Genomic DNA, 22,958 nt, shown 5'->3' with positions numbered 1-22,958 from the left:
TTCTTCAGGAATTTGAAATTGAAAATTGGAGCGAGAGGGTGGAATTTTTATTTTTTTATTTTTATTTCTCATTTTGGAAGAAATCGGAGTGAGCGGGTTGTAAAATATTATATTCTATTTTAATATATGTAGGATTTAACATGTCCTAATTCATTATATTTGAGTGATATTTGTATGGTGTATGTTCTTGAAATGTTTTGCCAGCTTTTAAAAGCAGTAGAAATGAATACTAAAGGTAGTTGATAATCTTCTTGTCGATTTTGTATGACCACATCATAAAACATTAACATTGTCAATATTACCAGTTTTAATATAGCATTTCAATAGTATGAATTTGGAAAAATATTTAGGATGGGGTGGTAATTTATGTTTTATTGCTTAACACCATTAAATAAATCTCATGCAAGTCATTGGTAATTGAAGTTGTTTCAGTTAGAAAACAAGAGCTGTTGGAGAACAGCAAAGCTTGCCTATTCAGAAGAAGTTGATGTTCAAGTATTTACTATTTAAACATGGAAATATGACAAATTAACAGACTCAAAAACCCCCTAAAGGGTCCCAAATTGGTTGTATTATCACGTTCAGCATCCATACACATTAGGAAAAAAAATCATAAACATTTATGATGACTTATGCTTAAACAATTGACAAAATAGAAACTTGCTCAAAAACTTTAACATGGAAATATGACAAATTAACAGACTCAAAAACCCCCTAATGGGCCCCAAATTGGTTGTATTATCACGTTCAGCATCCATACACATTAGGAAAATAAAATCATAAACATTTATGATGACTTATGCTTAAACAATTGACAAAATAGAAACTTGCTAAAAAACTTTAACATGGAAATATGACAAATTAACAGACTTAAAAACCCCCTAAAGGGCCCCAAATTGGTTGTATTATCACGTTCAGCATCCATACACATTAGGAAAATAAAATCATAAACATTTATGATGACTTATGCTTAAACAATTGACAAAATTGAAACTTGCTCAAAAACTTTAACATGGAAATATGAAAAAATTAACAGACTCAAAACCCCCCTAAAGGGCCCCAAATTGGTTGTATTATCACGTTCAGCATCCATACACATTAGGAAAATAACATCAAAAACATTTATGATGACTTATAAAATCATAAACATTTATGATGACTTAAGCTTAAACAATTGACGAAACAGAAACTTGCTCAAAAACTTTAACGTGAAATGGGACGCCAACGCTGACGCCGACGCCGGGGTGACACATTAGCTCCCCCTATTCTTCGAATAGGCAAGCTAAAAATAGTAACAACCAATTTAGGCTACATTATCCTAGAAGTCCATGCATGGACTCAAAATGATTCTGATATTTTCTCCAACATATGATTCAATAATAATTGACGTTACTCATATAAGTTTCGTATTACTGAAACAATATTGCAACAATATTAAAATATTATGAAAAACACCCTTTACTGGTCTACAATTTTGATATTATATTTTATAAAAAATAACATAATTAACACTTCAGAATATAATAACTTACTTCAGAAAAAAAATCCGTTTTAATGTATCTCAAGAAAGCTTCGAAGGAAGTGAAATTGTTTTTTCTTGCGTTCATCACAATATCAAACGCTGATTTTCTACAAAATTCTAGGTCTAAAATAGAGTCATGACACATTTTTCCCGATTATGTAAATTTCATACTTAACTCACCACAATCATTTATCGTCATATGATGAGAAGCTATTTCGATACATCCTTTAGCTGGCGGTTTCGAAGAAAGTATGCATGCATTGCATGTTAATCATGTTTCAAAAATATGACCGTCATGGTATCAATCACTATCAACAACGGCAACACTAGCAAAACATTGCAAGAACAATCTTCACAACATTCTGTTGTCGTGCAAGGGACGTCCCCTGTTCGTGATTTAACATTCACAACAGAGATTTTCATCTTTCCTCTGGCTTTACTTAGGATAAAAAGTTACAGTTGTAGAAAGCGACAAACGAAAGCATGTTTACATCCCGCACCATTTTTGTTTTTCTTTCGTTTTTCTGATCGATTCAAGCATTTGTGAGACCCGGAAAACAGGAGCGGGATTGTTTTTTTTTATATATATTTTTCTCTGAAATTTCAATTTTAGGAGCGGGAATTCCCGACGAACTATTTTTCAAATTGGTGTGGCCTTACAATAAACCTAGATACCCAGGCACCAGTTATGATACTCATCCACGAAGACAATCAATGTACAAGTGAGACTCAAGTATTTGGGAAATCAATCTTGTCTAATCACCAGTAATTACAATGGGATCCTATTGTCTTGGTAATGGAGCCTGTCCATTGTTATTATTTCCAGTCTGTACCGAGGCCTACTAACAACACCTACAGGTGGTAGAATAATGATCGAGACTATGGTTCCCCACATAAACCGATACTAAAGAGATGCTTTAGGGGTCGGTCTGCCTGATTAGGTATAACGGGTGAGCGATTGGTTATCAGTTGATGTACAGCTTCTTAATTACAGTATTTATTCTTCGCTAAAATCATTACCATAACCTTGCACAAAGATTCAGTTCATTTCCATAGAGATTTAACACAGGTTATTGGACAAAATCATATCATATCCAGTGCCAAAGTAAAAAAATTTGCATTGACACACCATGTGACACCATACATGTCCAATGTCATAGTATAAGCACCTTCTACTATAAGAACAAAAGAGTGTCATTGACAGACAGGGTCAGGGATAAATGTTGACACACCATGTGAAAAATTAAGTGTCAAGGTTCTGTGCACCTTCTACCATGTGGACAAAACTATGTCATTAACAAGCAATTGATCATTAAATACTCTTTTTTCCAATTATGTGATAGAGAAAACTAAAATTTTCAATTAGTTGAATATGTATTTATATGTAGTTTTACACAACTCCACAAATAGACAGTAAAACAAAGGGAGCTAACTTTCCCATTTGTAGAGTGTAAGTGTTGAGAAAACCCATGAAAACTCAACATACTGACCTATATACTACATGTAATATGCTTACATTTTAAGCACCAACCGGCTTATCTCTGAAATAGACTTGGTGACCATTGTCTTTGCCCCTAAAGTCTCAGCCATCAAATTGCTTTTTATCTTGCAGAGTTCATTAGTAGTGATGCCCTGACTGTGCCACTGATTGGCTCTGTTTGTTATCTCAGTATGGTCCTAAGCTCTGCTATATATATATGCTTACATGTCACACTGCTACCAAACTCACAGGCCTGCAAGCTAATTACTTATCAACTCATCACCAATAACTTCTGTGGAGATATTTTTACCATAACTCTACTGCATGTAATATCATTTTACGGCGATTCTCCAGCTCTGTATCATAGGGTTGGGAGTTTACATAGACACGACACATCTCAAAAACATACTCCAAAACATGCTCCGTAAACAGATCATAAACAGTGCATACGTTGCCTCTTACAGGATATCACAACAGAAGTTTTCCATTAATTTCATACCATATGAATATGTAGCCTGTAACACAATCGATACCAATTCAAACTATCACAGTAATACACAATTTTTTAAAGCCCTCTACATTCTTATTATCATAGAACATTTTAAACTATTTCACAATGAACATCTTTGTTTGTATATAATTCTCTTACAGCTGTATTTATTAAGATCTTTAGTACCAAACTTGATACATTTATCGTAGTTTACTGTACCAGCTATTCAATCTAATTAGTTCTAAAAAAAGAACAGAACAAGAGGCCCAGAGGGCCTGTATTGCTCACCTGGTTTGTAATGCCTAGGAATGTTCTGAATACAGGTTCATACTTCTTTTCTGAAGGAATATGAATATTTACCTCTAATTCCCCTATTGGGCCCCACTCTTTCTGCTCCAGAGGGTCAAAGCCAAAATTTATACAAATTCTGTTAACCCCAAGGATGTTTCTGGGCCAAATTTGGTTACAATCCATGCAGAACTATATGACTATTAGCGATTTATAGGATTTACCTCTATTTCCCCTTTTGGGCCCCATCCCTCTTCCCCCTGGGGGATCAGAGCCAAAATTGATACAAGTTCTGTTCCCCTTCCCCCAGGTATGTTTGTGGCCAAATTTGGTTACAATCCATGCAGAACTCTAGGATAAGAAGCAATTTATAGGATTCACCTTTATTTTCCCTATTGGGCCCCGCTCCTCCTGCCCCCAGGGGGTCAGAGCCAAAATTTATACAAGTTCTGTTTCCCTTCCCCCAAGGATGTTTCTGGCCAAATTTGGTTACAATCCATGCAGAACTCTAGGACAAGTAGCAATTTATAGGATTTACCATTATTTTCCCTATTGGGCCCCGCCCCTCCTGCCCCCGGGGGGGTCAGAGCCAAAATTTATGCAAGTTCTGTTCCCCTTCCCCCAAGGATGTTTGTGGCCAAATTTGGTTACAATCCATGCAGAACTCTAGGACAAGTAGCGTTTTATAGGATTTATTTTCCCTATTGGGCCCCGCCCCTCTAGCCCCCTGGGGGTCAGAGCCAAAATTTATACAAGTTCTGTTCCCCTTCCCCCAAGGATGTTTGTGGCCAAATTTGGTTACAATCCATGCAGAACTCTATGACTAGTAGGGATTTAAAGGAAATGTTGACGGACGGACGACGGACGCCGTGCCATGACATAAGCTCACCGGCCCTTCAGGCCAGGTGAGCTAAAAAACATGCCCAGGAGTACTATTTTTCCATATGATGCTTATATTAGAAGATAAAAACATACAATATAACACCTCCCACTATGATTTACACTTTGATACCTGAATCTGAATAGAAAGTGGACGCAGTCAACTGGTATAGATTCGCTGAAACCTAAATGTAACATTTCACTGATGCATGGATGTATTGGATAGTTGAGTGGAGTATCTGTGCATTGTTTATCCTAGAAACAAATTGTGATGCTATAGATGGCAAATTGTAACATGGAGATGAAAACCTGGCAGAATTGATTATTTATTTGATTATGTAATTTACCTCATATACTAGTGAAGATCTCCAGCAAATATGACATTTATTCACAGAAATCACTTTGCTAGAGATAAAATACATCGGTTATCAGATAGGACCACAGATTTTGGTACCTTATGATACATATATCAGCGTGACTGATCTGATTCATGATATATACCCAAATATCCCTTGTCACACAATACTATAAAATTATTTAAATATGATGAACTTACTGTTTCCTGAGTGACATCATTGGGCAAATGTTGTTAGCTTTGGTGTTAGGAGTGAGCTTTTGAAGACTTTGGAACCAGGTCTGAAACACATCGTCATCAAATTTCAATGCGTATAATTGCTTTAACGCTACAGTCCAACTCAGTTATTATTAAAATCCTTTCATACTATGCAGGTTCCGTACTAAGTGGGTTAGCATTTGCATATATACTCAGGGATATGCTATTGCTTTATTGAAAATTGTTCATCCCCTGTGTGTGGATTATCAACTACATAGGCATAATCTGAGTACATGTGCCAATATATGGCAGTGATCAATTATCACAATTCACATGGTTTTTGTCACTTCACATTATATAGGTTTAAAATAACACAAAAAGTACCCAGGGGTCTTGAATATTGTTTCGTATTAAGCAGGTTTCCGTATTAAGCGATTCGTACTAAACGAGTAATAAAAACAAAGGACATTGAATGCAGTTTGCAGGGGATTTTAATTCCATTAATATAAAACCAGATTTTTGTACTATCCAAGTTTGTAGCAGAACTGGTGAAAATTTTGACTTGTTAGTTTTTCTTCAGTAATCCATCGAAAAACATTAGTTACAACACAGAATTTATGCAATGCAAAATTCTTCTTTTTTATGCAGGTATGTTTAGATGGAAACATATCTGCAGAAACAACTTTACAATTAATGCTGCAAAAATGTTAAACTAAATTGTAGATCACAACCTGGCTTCATGGCCTGACCCTATGTACCTATTTCACTTCACTATAGATGTACCTGAGGTAAGCTTCTAGGTAACACTTGCTATAAGAGATACCTTTGGTGATATCTGATTTAAAACAATAAGCTACCTTTGCAGTCTCTGGATTAGCAGCAATCATAGGTGTATAGTTGATGTTGACAAGGTCCAGGCCACTACAGATGGTTACAGTACGAGACTCCAGGCTCCCAGAACGCTTTTGTTCTAACTCGGCCAGCACCTTGGGATCCTAGAAAAAAACATTAGAGAAATATGATACATATTGGACAAATAACTTAACAATACTGAAATAACACATTTTTGAACCAGTGAAGGTTGTACTTAAGTACTTTCTTTTGTATAAATCCTTATACTTTAACCTTCTGTCACCTTTATAAAGTATCTTGGATACCATCCAATGTTAATAACATCATAATTCAAAATCTTGTTAAAAGTTTCATGCAATGGAATTTCCAATATTAAACTGTTTAAAGTCTTTATGAATCATCTTTTGGAGAGTCATCACTTGAAACTGCCAACCTTGAAATGAAAATAGACTTTGGTGGATTTCTAACAAAACTTTGACCTTGACATTAAGGTGACAATCTAGTTTCTTAGCAACAACAAAAGCAGCAAAAATCAATAAGGAGCTCCAATAAAAATCAGTCCAAGAGTAAATCTGACAAAATATGTTTATTCATTAATTAATAATGGATGGCCCATTACCAGTTACGTAAGAAATCTATCATAAACATAAGTATCATTACCGATTGGAGTAAATAATTTCCATGGTCTTATTTATTACATATATTATATATTGGTGATTCCTTTATATACATAACTGGTTTTTCTCTCCATTTCACTTGTTTTCTATTTGTGACCTGTTACGTTAAATAAGTTTGACCTTGACATTAATGGTTGCTATAGAAACAGGCAGAACCTAAGAGGATACATAGATTCTCCAACACCCAGGGGAAAGGTAAACAAAGGCGGCTATAATTTGCCAGCCTGCCAAGACTGGTGAGCACACACACCCCAGTTTTATTTTCTTCTTTCTAACAGAATTAGACAAACAAGGGTCTCATTAAAGGCTAGGAATCATTGGTGCAGCTCAGCTAGCCCTCCCAGAATCAACTCTTCGCCATCACCTATGTACATGGGGAGTCATTCTGGTACCTACTGGCAGGGTTTACAATATTGATCAATGGTTGGTAAATCTAGCCAGTTTGCCTTACAAGATAAGATCAGGAGGGCATGCAAATGGACTGTATAACTGGTCAGTGGCACCTCCACCTTCCATCCAACTTCCACTCTAACCAAACACACTTGGTTTCATAGGAAACAGAAAACCTCTACCGAGGGTGATTAGGAAGTTTGTTATGATAAAGCTAAGGCTCTAATGTAGTGTTAATATCTATTTCAATCAACAACATTTTTGTTTTTTTATATTGTTGACCAAGATATTAACAATGAAAGTGATAATTAATATGGACATGAACCAGTGCATATGTCTCAGGATCTCAGTGAAAATATGTAGTAAACCTTTTATAATGCAAGGAAGTAATGATTGTGGTATATACAGGGAAATCTTTCTTAGCAACCACCTGCTTAATAATTATCAGACCACTTCCTTGGGGTTCCAAATGGTCATTTATCACACAATTGGACTTATGTATAAAGACTACAGTACATGGATATAGACACTGTTGTCCTTTGCCCCTTGGGTGGTCTTTATAGACAGGTTTGACTGTACCTGATTATTACACCTGCTGAAGTACATCAGAAACAGTGCATGGAAAGATCTGTTTACAGATGTATTGTAGAATTCTTAATTAATAATCATAAGTGTGTAGTAATTAGCATATATTCTGTAGAACTATATTCCTAGTGTAGAATCCTTAGTTAATAATCATTAGTGTGTAGTAATTAGCGTATAAACTGTAGAACTATATTCTTATATCATTACTTTTCAATAAGGGAGGGAATGGGTGTTAGGGGACAGATACAAATTAGGTACGCGGCAGATAAAGGTTTCTGGGCTAGCAGTGCTCTCTGGGGCTGGGAGTGATTAATGAGTTTTAGGTCTGAAACCCAAACTGTATCTAAGTACCCCGAGCTGTCCATATCTAAATGTCCCCCTCCCCCCTGGTCAAGTATAGATTTATGGGATTTAGGTCCACTCTCTAAGATATGGGCATTTGGTATCTGAAACGTCCCCCTCCCTACTTAGATACAAAACTTTAGGTCTAGTTTAGGTCTAGTTTAGATACAGTTCTGGGTATAGGGGTATATAAGGAGCAAACAGAATAGTTCGGGGAGCTTTTGGTCGTTAGTTTTGAGTTGGGAGTTTTTGGTTGATAGTCTTAAGTCGGAAGTTTTTAGCGAGCCGGATGGTTTAGAGTTGGAGAGTTTAGAGTTTGAGGAGGAGTTACTGTTTTAGGACTTAAGGATACAGCTATATTTGATGTGCATTGTGACTGATGTTAATATTGTAAAAAAACTTAATTGTACATAAAATTTCTGCGAATTGTTGTATTACCTGCTCCCTGCGGAACGCTACAGTATCTTAACACCTAACATAATATACAGACAACACTAATGGCGGTTAGTTATTGTTCTGTAGGTTCTGAGTAAATAAACAGATATTATTGACAGAACATTCTATTGGTAAATCCATCACTTACAAAAACACAAAAACTTCTGACAAACCATTCAATTATACCAATATATGTATAGACACTTAATTAAGTATACAAATATATTGTGGAGTGATTACTTTATTGATGCATGCGTATGAACTTGCCATGAAGTGACTTAAACTCAGATTCCTATTGACAGACAATTTCAAAATCATAAATTCATACCCATCTACAAAATGCAGAGCAAATTTGGACAGCATATGAAAATATGTAATCTTGCTCTTTCTTTTCCTTGTTACTAAAATCTTTTTCAATTTATGAATGTCCTTGACCTCTGTTTGTCCTTGACATTGCTGACCTGATCATGAGGTCAGTGCTGACACTACATCTAGAGCATCCTCTCCTTGGGACCATCATCTTAAGTAAACCAACACCCAGGGATCAATATATGTATACCTCACTTCCCTTTACAGCAGTTTACAAAAGGAGACAGGAATCTAACATCTCTATCTTTATCTAAACAGGAACAAACAAACTTGTGGAACTTCTATGCAAGCATTCAGAAGTATGCTGCTGGGAACATTTTTGTGGTTAGGTACTGGTATGATAATCAGATAATACAGTTATAAATAAGGTACAGAAATACAGTATATCTTTCTGTAATTGCATCAAAACTACAGACACCAATTTGTTTCACCAACCATGAGTCAGAAACAAAACTGACAATCAATTTTTGCTGGTACTGTAAGTAAATTAATCTTGTTACCGAGTAAAAAGAATTGTGCGGAAGTGTTAGAAACAGCAGAAAACAGCATTTTTGTTCATACAGGGGCAACAACTCTGGCAAGTAATGTAAAGCAAAAGAGCAAATCCAATTAATCCTTTAAAACATTTAATCCAATCATTATGTAAGAAGATATCAGTAACAATTATTACATAGTAGTAGGTTGTGACAAAATAAAACACAATAAGATGAATAGATAGATGGACTAACCCAAACTGTTTCAGATATTCCTACTGACATGAAAGTGGAACATAACAGAGTCGCAAAATTGAATATTTTCACCTGAAGTTTGATACCAATTAAACAAGTTGTTACTATTACAAACAACATGTGGCTGTATGTACTCTGTAAGCCAATGAAAACTTTTAACATCCCTAACTTCTATGTTATTTTTTTTTAAATCAAAGAACATGAGGTTTGACTCCCCACTATCACCTGGTGTTTGGTTTAATATACACAACTCTGTTTATAATTACTACCTGCCATCTGGTCTCAGTAGTATGTGTTTATTTATGCAGGAATGTACATAATTTTTCATACATTACTGGACTATAGAAGATACAAAGCAGCACAGAGCACAATTTAGGAAAATAAATCACCATGTGTATTTATATTATCAAATAATCTCTGTCTACATAGAAACCTTTTTTCATATTTATAGCTTAACTAGAAGTGTTTCATTCAGAATTCCTCCATAGATAAATACATGTTTGTTGAACATATTAACACAGTACACCAACACTTCAACCCTATTTCTAACTAAGATTACAGTCCATGTCAGACCTAATGTATGAGCTTCGAGATGCAAAAATGATTTGGGTAAAATATGATTTATCCTGAATTAGTTACACCTTCTCGTGATTCCAAAATCATGTGAAATTATGATATCACAATTACTGGAAGTGGGGTTAATAGAGGGTATAACGTAGTACGTAGTTCACCCACGTTGTTTTGGTATCTCGAAATTGACACATTGTAGTTAAATCATTTGTAGAATTTTAATTCATTTAAATAAATTATAGAACTATACGTAAACAGTCTAATCCCAAGACAAAGACATTAAATTTTTATACTGGGAGAGGGAATTATTTGAGGATAAATCTGATCGACTACACCTGTGTCTGTACCCTGACGAACATAAAAATTAACTTACATTGATCTTGGGTGCCAGTCCCAATCTGATGTCATTGACCTGTGATATTTCCAGCACCTGCCCTTCCTACAAATACAAATGTACACACAAATTAAACCCAGTTATATGACTTCCCATCAGCCAAATATAGTCAATTAGGATAATTATTGAATTTCTATGAGTTCAAGGAGATGTGTGTAATGATATTTCTTCAGCATGCATTAAATTGAAATTGGTGCAATTGGTGCATTATCGATTTTGATAATTGTTCAAGAAAACCATTTGCCCTTGGCAGATAAGTAATAATCATAAGAACATATCATCGTGACCATTATTACGGTACTTTGTGTTACCACAATACAACTTTGACTCCAATAAAAACTACCTACTCTGCCTTCACTTTTCCAGTAAATGAAAAATCCATAATCGTCAACTTTCACCATACAGTTGGACTCCAATGTAGAGGATTCCTGAAACAAACAAATTCAAAGATCCTGAAATACATATTCTACTTGAAAGCAAAACAAAATGATATTTAATAAACAGATATTAAATAATTCAGTTATGAAAGTAGAAGGTTGCAATAATAATTGGCACTGTGTTATTGATTAAATATGTAGACCTATGCCTTTTGATGTCCTAAGGAAGATTTCATATAAAGGTGATAACAGATAAATATATACTGTTATATGAGTCAAGCATACTCTAAAGGAATGTAGCAAAGGATAAACTATAGCTTTAGAACAGATGGAGGATAACTAAACAAATATTTAGGTTCCAATTTATCAAAGAACATTGTTTAAAGTGGAAGACAGCATTGTTTTGTAAATCTTGGTAATTTTGAGAAGATCATAGCTTCAATCCACTGAGAGCATCATATATCATTCATCAAATTAGATGTTTTCCAGCTGGACAACTGTATATGGCTAGCTAGCTAGAATCCATTGCAGAAGATGTAAAGATTTCCTTCAGAATTGAAATTAGGTGAAATATTGCCTCTTTCTGCTAGTGATCATGATTAACTAAAATAACATAAATAAAGTACAAAAATCTGGTTCTAAGAAATGACACTTTTTATATGTTATTTAGATATATTATATGAATAACCTGTAGGGGAATTGGGCCTTTGCCACATATACAGCAGGAAGTACACAATTCTCTAAGGGAACAGAGTTTTAGCCTCAATCAAATAAATCAGGTAGAATATTGTGACAGAAACCTTTAGGACAATTGACACGTACCCCAATTCTATCATCAAACTAAATTTTTATCTAATTTAATAACCGGACTAGACAATTACCTGTTGGTAAACAGCACCCTGGTGAATTCAGAGTTGTGGGAGTTACATAGAACCTCCTGGATGGGAGAACATTAATTCCTAGTCCAGGGAGACATACACATGCATGGAGCCAAAAGATTGAGGACTTGGGCTAAGTATATCAGGCCATAGGGGTTGTAAGGACTAGGGACAATTGGTTCAATGTGTCAATAAATCTTGATATAAGGAACTTAAATGGATTAATGTGATATTGCCTTGTCCCTTGACTGGACACATTTCCAGTTCAGTAGTGCTAATATAAGTTCAATCAATCGAATCACGAATCACGGTTAGCTTATTGTTGATCATCACACAGACTAAAAGGATACCTACCCTTTAAGTGGCAGAAATATAAAATATGTGAAAGTTGAACACATGTCTAAAGTACAATGAGTGGTACAGAGATTTCTACAGGCAACAAAAGCAGTGAGCAACAGTTCATGTTCCCAGTAATGTTATAAATCCATCAATAAATGGCTCCATTCCAGAGCTATTGTACACAGTGTGAGGTCACTGGTGAGGTGACAGCCCCCTGTGTTTCTCTGTTGTTTCTCTAAACAATATGATCATTTTACAACAGCATAAAATAATTCTAAAAGGTTCCCTTATAAAATTATTCATTATCCATGAACTTGCATTGATTTGAGTAATACATGGCTGGCCATTCGTGTCTGTGAAATCATCCATGGTATTACATACACAGGGTCTGTTTAGGATCAGAGCTGTACAGTCTGCAAGTCCAAATGCTGAGATATATTGATAGTCTGGGAATGAACATGATTGACACAAGATTAGGTACACTGATGGGAAGGTATGAAACCTTCAATAATAGCCGTCTATGTTATTGTGATATACATACTGGTACTGGAAATATGCAAGGGGAAAATTTACACTTATTACGCAAAAGTTGTTTTAACGCGTTTTCCGTTTCGAATAAGGTTTGTGTCTATGGAAAACTATGTTGCAAAAGGTAATTAACAGTCATACTTATCGCGAAAAATACAAATCAAGAAATCAAACACTGGAAAATATATCCAAGTATACAGCCATTACTTTATGACAAATGATAACAATACGTTTATTTTGCTATGTATTTTGTGTAAAGAGATGTTATTGACTTTGAGGAAGACATGTAATAATCATTGCTGTCTAGCCCTGCAGGTAGGGCGTTAGAATTGTACCTGGTGCCCCTATTGCATGATCGTAAAAGGCGACTAAATTTAGGATTTTATCTTTTCTCTTCTTCCTAACTGACTTTATGTTTCCTAATGCCTCCCTTGGCACCGCCTCACTTTTGGCATTGAGTTGATCGAGCGTTCGCCCCTGTGAGGAAGGCTCTGGGTTCTGTCCCCTGGCCGAGACACACCAAAGTCTATGAAAATGGTAGTTTCTGCTCCTGCTTAGCGCTCAGCATGCAGGGAGTGGGACGACTGGTTCGTCCGTTGTCAGTATAATGTGACCGGGTGAAGTGTGTTGCTTGGTGTCTTCGGCAGCATGCTTCAGTGATATAGCACTATAAAAAGGGCAACAGTTTCACTATACAAGAAGACACTACATGAATATACCGCAGTCTCCCAAAACACGCACCTCGCACAACATACACGCAACACACAGCATACATGGGAGGCCGTCCTTACATGACCATAGCTGTTAATAGGACATTAATTAATCAAACTAACGTCATTGTACCCAAATTGATACCAATACTCATATATTTCTCTTATATGACATTTGTTGCTTGGTGTGCTTCACTTTTTATCTGTTTTGTTTTCAAAAAGAGCATACAAACTTTACTTTGATGTTTTGTTTTTGTTATTACCGTGCTTATTTTTACTGTTAGAACGATTAATATCAAGTGTCGAAATTTCTAGTTTTGTCACATGATGTGAACCCAAATTGATACCCAGCAAGAAAAAATGTATAAAATTAAGAAAAATCAATAAACATAGATTTTTGGGATTTTACTTTATAAAGGGGGTGTAGTTGCATTTATTGTACTGAGTTATACTGAATACAGTTAAACATTTTACTGTAAAAATTGTGCAAGTGTTTTCACAACAGTACCTGCACTAATTCAGTACGGTACTGAATAAGTTACCCGTAACACCACGTTATGACGCGTATGATATTTCAATGATTTAAATTCAGTTTTCTGTAGCATTCACCTAAACCTATGTAGTTCCAATGTGGTGTAGAATCTATATGTCAAAAGACCACTTTCAATTATTTTTAATGATTGTAAAAATATTCAATGTAAAAAAAACTACAAACATGATTATGCATCAATCAAGTTACAAGATAGTTGAATCTAGTAACAGTTTTAGTGAAAATCAAGATGGAGAAATAATGCTATAAAAAGAGCAATTTGCACGTGATTAAATAACAAGAGATCCCAGAGGGATCTTGGCGCCCACCAAAGATTGATCTATGTCTGACAAATGAAAGACGGATCTTTTCTCTGCTTTTCAAACTTACACTTCTTTTTTCTGCTTTTCAAACTTTAAACTATCAAAATCCAAGATGGTGGTCGCAAAATGCAATTGGCAGAACTAGGGTCCTAGAGGAACCTACATATGATATTTGAGAACAATCCCTTCAATACTTTATGAGAAATAGCGGTAACAAACTTTAACTATCAAAATCCAAGATGGCCACCGGTCGGCCATCTTGTTGACCGATCAGTCCCAAAATGCAATATGCACAACTGGGGTCCTAGGGGAACCTACATATGAAATTTGAGAAAGATCCCTTCAGTGCTTTCTGAGAAATAGCGGTAACAAACTTTAACTATCAAAATCCAAGATGGCTACCTGGCGGCTATCTTGTTGACCGATCAGTCCCAAAATGCAATATGCACAACTGGGGTCCTAGGGGAACCTACATATGAAATTTGAGAAAGATCCCTTCAGTGCTTTCTGAGAAATAGCGGTAACAAACTTTAACTATCAAAATCCAAGATGGCTACCTGGCAGCCATCTTGTTGACTGATCAGTCCCAAAATGCAATATGCACTACTAGGGTCCTAGGGGAACCTACATATGAAATTTGAGAACAATCCCTTCAATACTTTCTGAGAAATAGCCGTAGCAAACTTTAACTATCAAAATCCAAGATGGCTGCTGGTCGGCCATCTTGTTGACCGATCAGTCCCAAAATGTAATATGCAGAACTAGGGTCCTAGAGGAACCTACATATGAAATTTGAGAACAATCCCTTCAATACTTTCTGAGAAATAGCGGTAACAAACTTTAACTATCAAAATCCAAGATGGCCACCGGTCGGCCATCTTGTTGACCGATCAGTCCCAAAATGCAATATGCACAACTGGGGTCGTAGGGGAACCTACATATGAAATTTGAGAAAGATCCCTTCAGTACTTTCTGAGAATTAGCGGTAACAAACTTTAACTATCAAAATCCAAGATGGCGGCTGGTCGGCCATCTTGTTGACCGATCAGTCCCAAAATGCAATATGCACAACTGGGGTCCTAGGGGAACCTACATATGAAATTTGAGAAAGATCCCTTCAGTACTTTCTGAGAATTAGCCGTAACAAACTTTAACTATCAAAATCCAAGATGGCGGCTGGTCGGCCATCTTGTTGACCGATCAGTCCCAAAATGCAATATGCACAACTAGGGTCCTAGGGGAACCTACATATGAAATTTGAGAAAGATCCCTTCAGTACTTTCTGAGAAATAGCGGTAACATACTTTAACTATCAAAATCCAAGATGGCTGCCTGGCGGCCATCTTGTTGACCGATCAGTCCCAAAATACAATATGCACAACTAGGGTCCTAGGGGAACCTACATATGAAATTTGAGAAAGATCCCTTCAGTACTTTTAGAGAAATAGCGGTAACAAGAATTGTTAACGGACGGACGGACGGACGGACGGACGGACGGACGGACGGACGGACGGACGGAAGGACGGACGGACGACGGACCACGGACGAAAGGCGATTTGAATAGCCCACCATCTGATGATGGTGGGCTAAAAATATAATGTGTGGCAACTATATTTTATATCTATTTCTATTAAAGATGCTCCACCGCCGACAGAGCATAAATGATATTCATCATTTGAACAATTATTGGTGTTGAATCGTGTATGTATATGCCTAATTAACACAAAAAATAATATGAAATAATTTCTTTCGCCTTTGATGCATGCGCAATCAGTACTTCATTCCATATACGATATAGTGCCACAGAATTTTTTCGGGATGCAATTAATTATTTTTCATATTTCTAACTTGAAATAAAATAAGAAGCTCGAACTTTTTCAATGGTGGTAATAGTGTAAAGTAAGTAATTTTTGTAACTAAAGAAAAATACTAAATCGTCTGCTCCTGTTTTTGATAGTGAAAAAAATACCATTTGTCAGCGGTGGAGCATCTTTAAGTGTTTATATCTTAAATTTCATTATTTGATAAAATTTTCCTTGAGGAGGCCTTACACTTTGAAAAAAAAACCACTATTATAATACAAATAGTAATTGTCGCACGGCCACATTTCTAGGGATTAACATGTTTCAGACAGAGTTATCAATTTCAAAGTTAGCCTATATTTCAAAGAAAATAACAGAAATAGTTACATGAAACGAAGTGTAATTATCAATAAATGGTGCATCTTTGGTATCACCACTGAGAAATAAGGTAAACTTTAACAACACAAATGTTTTAGGTATTTTTTTCAATTAGGGTATCAATTTGGGTACAGTATCAATTTGGGTACAATGACGTTAACTAACAAAATCATTGCTGTCACATGTGTTGTTTTGTAACCAGATACAAGTAGTCTTCAAAATTACTATAATACATTGCACATGTTCATGAGTATGATGAGATATCATCTAATTAATCCTAAAACCAAGTCAAATACTTGCTATATTTTCATAATTCTCTTTGTGCGTCGACTAGGTTGTCAATTCTGACGATTTGTGGTTGATATATATATAAATATGCAATATATATAAGGTAATTACTGAATGTGACATTATAACACGAGGGGAAAATTTACACCAATAACATGTAGGTCCTTTTAGGACACTAAATTCACCTATATATATAATATTTTAAATAAATTTACCTATGTAGACTATGCTGCAAAAAGATAACAGACATATTTGTCATGACTGTATCTATATTGCATGTTAAGAACAGATCTGAATCACACTATCTTGCCTGTAAATTGTATCAGGAATCATCCGACACCATCAAGTCAATTTATGACTAGTTATATGTATAGTTGAATAATTGAAACATACATATTGTCCCTGCATCATTTCATCAGTGTGATTAGTCTTTGGAGATAAAAAATACAGATAATGCAAGTCATGAACTTGTAGGATTTAAAGTTCATCTGTAAATATTCATGAAGTTAATTTATTGTTCACCCATATATGATTGCTTCTATTATGTATACTATTCATCTGTGTAAGCCGTGGGGAACATACTGAAATTGAAAGTGATTAATTAAATAGTCCAAACAATTAATTGGTTATTCATAGCGTTGTTATTATCTTGAGGCCACCAAATAGTATCACACAGTAGTTATTGAATACTGAAGTAAGATCAGTTGAATATAGGTTATATATTTGTGAACAGAGAGCTGGGAGATATCTTTCTAAACAGACCAGTTTTGTTAATTTATTAACAGATACTGCAATATAATTGATACATGATATATGATATATGGCAAACACCAATGCAAGTGTACATGTGATCAACAGATTCAGAATGATAGAATCAAAATACATGTAAATAACTTTATTTTGTCTGGTGTTGTATTATTATGCTAGGCTAATTATTCAAGTTGACAATCACACTGGTCTAACCAATTAACAGTTTTCAATATTATTGAAAATCTGCAGATCAGAGTGAAAAGTGATTTGTAAAGCATTGGATCATCAGATCTGTGATTTCTAACTCTTTCTGATACATGTATGCATTTCTTTCACTCAATATATCATGCATCATGTCCTAATATAGTTCTCACTGAAGCATGCTGCCAAAATTACCAAACGTCACATTATACATACTGACAATTGCAAACCAGTCATCCCACCCCATTTATAATGTACTCTATATGCTCTAGATGGCATGTGATGGGCCTCCCATAGTTACAGCATCAGTGAGGTAGCCACTAGCTGCAACAAGCATTTGGGATGATCCCAGTTCATAATGACCTTTATAACTACTTACCAAACCTAGTTCATATGATATCTTTAGGATGATAATTGCATATATAATGTATTGTATTGATGCATAGCAACTGACCTCATCCCAGCGGTCAAATACAGCTCCATCTTGAAGGTCTTGTGGAACAGGAATTCTCCACTGGAACTCCGTCACCTTGGCCATTACCAGGGTATATATGTGTCCGGTTACATCATCATCTGAAAGACACAAAAAGCTTAATTTTAAAGCCAACAGCTGTGGTAACAGACCCATGGTAAAACTTCAAGGATAGGATGGGACCAACTACTTTCATCAAAATTAACAAAATTAAAAACTTTTGATACAGGTTTAGACTTTCACCTGTATACCAATGGAGTTAATCTATTTTTTCTCTTCTTAAAGTACCTTATTCTGAACAATGCCTTATTTTGTCATGTTGTATATATTACACTTTTAACTAAAGACATTTTCTATAACTATGCTTTGCATTTTTTTTTTTTTTTTTTTTTCATTTTGGTCATGTTCATATAAACAGCTTGATTTTCTTTGCCTAAATTATAAAATTTTCTGAAATGTTCTGAAGATAAAACCATGACATCACGATATGCTCCATATAGCTATCCCACTTACGACATAAAACCAACTGGTGATTGAGGCACATGCCATGTCAAACCTATTGCATGATCAGTAATAAGGGAACCGCGACTGATTGGTTTAGGATCCTATCAGAGAGACCTGGCTATAGATTGTATCTGGTGGTATAGCATGCCAATCAACAAACAACTCCTACACATGAACATATCATATACCAGGTACGTAAATAGGATGTATGTGGTCAGTATTATTGATAAAGGTACCATATGAACATCTGTGTCCTACCAGGCCGAGTGACACAATAGTATTCAGTGTCCTTTGTTTAAAATATCCTTATAATCATAGTATACATGATTATTTTGCAGGATCACACAAATGTCATTTCTACTGAAGTCTATGCATGTTTATCATTAATCAATGAAAAGACTTGAAGGATCATTAATGAACTTGCTCAGTTCCTATTCTACAATAAAACATGTTTATAACAAACAAGCTTACAATGAATACCTGGTTACAACATAGTAATTTTCATTCCCTGTCAAGGTTCCTTTAAGATGGCTGAAATTTTTGGATGCTTTACCAATGTGCTCTACCTACGTCTATATACAGCTAGCTATATAGCCACCAATGATCTACATCCAATGTTGATAAAATAATCCCTCATTTCTGAATCAAGATCTTATAACACTGCCATGGGTATTTAGTTAAGCGCCATTTCTGCAACAGGAGAGAAGAAATTATAATGGGATTTGAACCAGAAACTCTGAACACTAGCTGGGTGCTATTTGGTCAGCAATGTTCCATCCAAGTCCAATCCCATGGGGCCACTACACACACGAACTATCATATGCATGATCATCTCTGAAATGTGAGTCTACATCAGTGGTAAATCTGGTTTACAGTAATTTACTGGCTACATGCCTCCACCTATTACTAGGTATGATGATATTATTAAGCAGTAACACATACATTACATATAAAGACACCTTACAGTATTTAAAGGTAAATAAAATGTTCTGCAGACATTATCTGACAGAGGGTAATGGTTTAAAAACTGTGACACAAAAATCTAGACAGACCAAATGCACACATTCACAACTTTGTACATACCTTTTCCTGTTTTAGCCCTGATAACCCAAATTGCTTTCACTCGCTCAACACTCTAATGCACAATATGCCCACCTGTCAATTCAACCTGTAATGATTTTCTACAGGTAGTAGGTAGGACCAGAGAAATCCCCTCAGCTTCAACCATACATGTGTCTACTGTAAACAGCATGTGAAACTTATCAGTGATTCTAATAAATCACCATGCCATTTAAGCAAAATGTAGAGCTACCAGAGTACAGGGGCCAGCCAATAGCTCTGATTTACGATACCATATTTAATTCTACTTTAAAGTGCTTACTTTATCTACACTGTCAGTTTTGTAAACATTTTCACTAACACACAGCTGATTACATGGGACCAAAGATCCCTCCCTCACAAATTGATCCATACCACTTAATACAAAATCACCGATATCATAGCAATAACACATTTCCTCCATGTACCCAAAAAAACATTGATTATGCACCGACATTTCCTCATTACATCTTTGCATCATTCAGAAAATGCTCTCAAACTTAATAGATCTGGAATTCAAAGTCAGAAAGACCTTTGTAACACTTTTTAAAATCAATAAAAAAATCAAATTCTGTATAATCTTTATTGATTTAAACTGAAACAGTAAACATTGGATGCAGATCTAGACATCACCCGCTATCCATTCTGTACTACACAGTAAACATTGGACACAGACATCATGATCACCTACTATCCATTCTGTACTACACACTTTGTACTCTTCGGCTCTGTCCAAATAATTAACAACAGAATTTACCAAATTGATATTTCCTCACCGAAATCTAACTTGACTGTTATAAACAGCAGCTAGGCCAGATATCTGTAGACTACCATACTCAAAACATGATGATTTTTACAACCATAAACGTTCATGCTGGCAGCCATCAGCAAAGAGCATGAGAGTAGACAGAGAAACAGACTACAAATCTATATGTATAATTAATTTAAACTGATTCAAACTGAACAGCTGTTATGACAGATATTGATTCACTACCAGAATGCTAGGTACCAGAGTTCAGCTAAATCATTGGGAGCTCCACCAAACAGCAAATGTAAGCAGTACCTCGACTGCCCTGATGTTGTATACACACATCAATACATCATCTTCTTGTAATGTGTTGAGAGAGACTTCACACAGGGTACATACAACTATGCAACAAGGCATTTTAACAAGGATCCCACTTTACATTGACAGAGGTAACTAAATTTTGCTCTTCAAACAGGAACAGAAAAGAAAAGAATTTCGAAAAAAAAAGGAAAAAAAATTCTGTTGCAATTGTATGTCCACAACGTTCAGCAAGGTCATTATCAAAGTCACCAGCAAACAATTATCATGAAATAAGTTATAATTAGTGTGTCTATATCTATATCTAAAGGCCTGCAGTTTTGCTTGTTCATTGTAATTTTTCCTCTCATGTTAAACTTACAACTGATTGATCTAATCTCCTCATCTTGTACTATATGTACTATCAGAGATAAACAGGGTGCTTTAGCAGAAAACTGCCAACAAAATGCTGATACCGTTTATTGCCTATACTTTTGAATAATTCTTTGTGTAGTAGCGTTATTGATCACAGTAATATGGCTAGCCCAGTCCACAGAAGCTCCAGACTCCTACAATGTCTTGGCTATGCATCATCGAATTGGAAACAGATCTGTCAGGAGACGTCATCCATCACTTTTAGTCACATCAGACAGAAGAGAGGAGATTATAAGCTTCTGTACATATACTCACACTAGTCAGTTTTAGTCACATCAGACAGAGGAGAGGAGATTATAAGCTTCTGTACATATACTCACACTAATCAGTTTTAGTCACATCAGACAGAGGAGAGGAGATTATAAGCTTCTGTACATATACTCACACTAGTAAGTTTTAGTCGCATCAGACAGAGGAGAGGTGATTATAAGCTTCTTTACATATACTCACACTAGTCACTTTTAGTCACATCAGATAGAGGATATTAAATTGCTAACAATTCCCAATCAAAACAAGAGGCCCAGAGGGCCTGTATCGCTCACCAGTTTGTTTTTTTTGTAATTATCAAAAAGACTCTTACAATTAGAAAAATTAGCAAAATTGACTCCAAAAGTTTAATTTTAAATCACAACCATATAATGATGCTATTGATACCATACAAATATGCTATCCAATACATAGGTTCACAGAGGAAGTAATTTATATGAAAATAGTAGCCTAATTGACCTTTTTGACCCACTTCTATTGCCCTCTAAAGCCCCGGGGGGTCAGCCCTATCATTTGTACAATTTCAAATCCCAACCCTATAAGGATGCTATCATTGCATTATGAGTGCTCTTCCAAGCTTAGTTGCGGAGAAGAAGTTGTTTATATGGAAATAGCTAAATTGACCTCTTTTGACCCCATCCTTCAGGCCCCCAGGATGTCAGCCACATCATTTGCACAATTTTGAATCACCACCCTATAAGGATGTTACCATTGCATTATGAGCGTAATCCCATGTTTAGGTGCAGAGGGGTCAAATTGACCACTTTTGACACCGCCCCTCAGGCCACCAGGAGGTAAGCCCCATCGTTTGTACAGTTTTGAATCCCCACCCTATAAGGATGCTACCATTGCATTATGGGTGCCATCCCATGCTTAGTTTCAGAGAAGAAGTCGTTTATATGAGTATAGCCAAATTGACCCCTTTTGATCACGCCCCTCAGGCCCCTGGGGGGGATGGGGGGGGGGGGGGGGGGGGGGGGGGGGGGGGGGGGGGGGGGGTCAGCCCCATCATTTGTACAATTTTGAATCCCCACCCTATAAGGATGCTACCATTGCATTATGGGTGCTATCCCATGCTTGGTTTCAGAAATGAAATCGTTTATATGGAAATAACCAAATTGTCCCCTATTGGCCCCACCCCTCAGGCCCCAGGGGAGTCAGCCCCATCATTTGAACAATTTTGAATCCCCACCCTATAAGGATGCTACAATTGCATTATGGGTGCTATCCCGTGCTTGGTTTCAGATATGAAATTGTTTATATGGAAATAGCCAAATTGACCCTTTTTGACCCCACCCCTCATGATCAGGCCCCTGGGAGTCGGCCCCATCATTGTACAATTTTCAGTTAGTAGCCCATAAGGATGCTACCAGTCAAATTTTGTTGAAATCCAACCAGCGGTTATGGAGAAGAAGTCGATTGTTGACGGACGCTGGACGTTGCAGTATCCCATAATACGAGGGATGTTCCGAAATTAATG

At 36.0% G+C, this 22,958-nt stretch overlaps 1 protein-coding gene across 4 annotated transcripts in view; it reads right to left on the bottom strand.

Annotated features, from left to right (window-relative positions):
* LOC138318263 (1-phosphatidylinositol 4,5-bisphosphate phosphodiesterase beta-4-like) overlaps nucleotides 1-22,958 on the bottom strand; it is a 77,930-nt gene that overhangs the window by 37,585 nt on the left and 17,387 nt on the right. For 3 of the 4 annotated variants that reach the window (XM_069260470.1, XM_069260471.1, XM_069260472.1), the window contains exons 2-6: nucleotides 18,112-18,230; nucleotides 10,902-10,982; nucleotides 10,534-10,599; nucleotides 6,070-6,207; nucleotides 5,216-5,295 (exon numbers count right to left, since the gene is read on the bottom strand). In XM_069260470.1, the coding sequence (XP_069116571.1) occupies nucleotides 5,216-5,295; nucleotides 6,070-6,207; nucleotides 10,534-10,599; nucleotides 10,902-10,982; nucleotides 18,112-18,195 (449 nt within the window). In that variant the 5' untranslated portion in view covers nucleotides 18,196-18,230. Of the gene's footprint in view, nucleotides 1-5,215; nucleotides 5,296-6,069; nucleotides 6,208-10,533; nucleotides 10,600-10,901; nucleotides 10,983-18,111; nucleotides 18,231-19,716; nucleotides 19,861-22,958 lie in introns of those variants that run through there. The other variant, XM_069260469.1, reaches the window with a different exon arrangement.

Source organism: Argopecten irradians, chromosome 3 (genome assembly GCF_041381155.1).
Source record: "Argopecten irradians isolate NY chromosome 3, Ai_NY, whole genome shotgun sequence".
NCBI classification, from domain to species: domain Eukaryota; kingdom Metazoa; phylum Mollusca; class Bivalvia; order Pectinida; family Pectinidae; genus Argopecten; species Argopecten irradians.
Note: the sequence above shows the minus strand (reverse complement) of the source record. Positions and strands in the feature narration are given on the sequence as shown.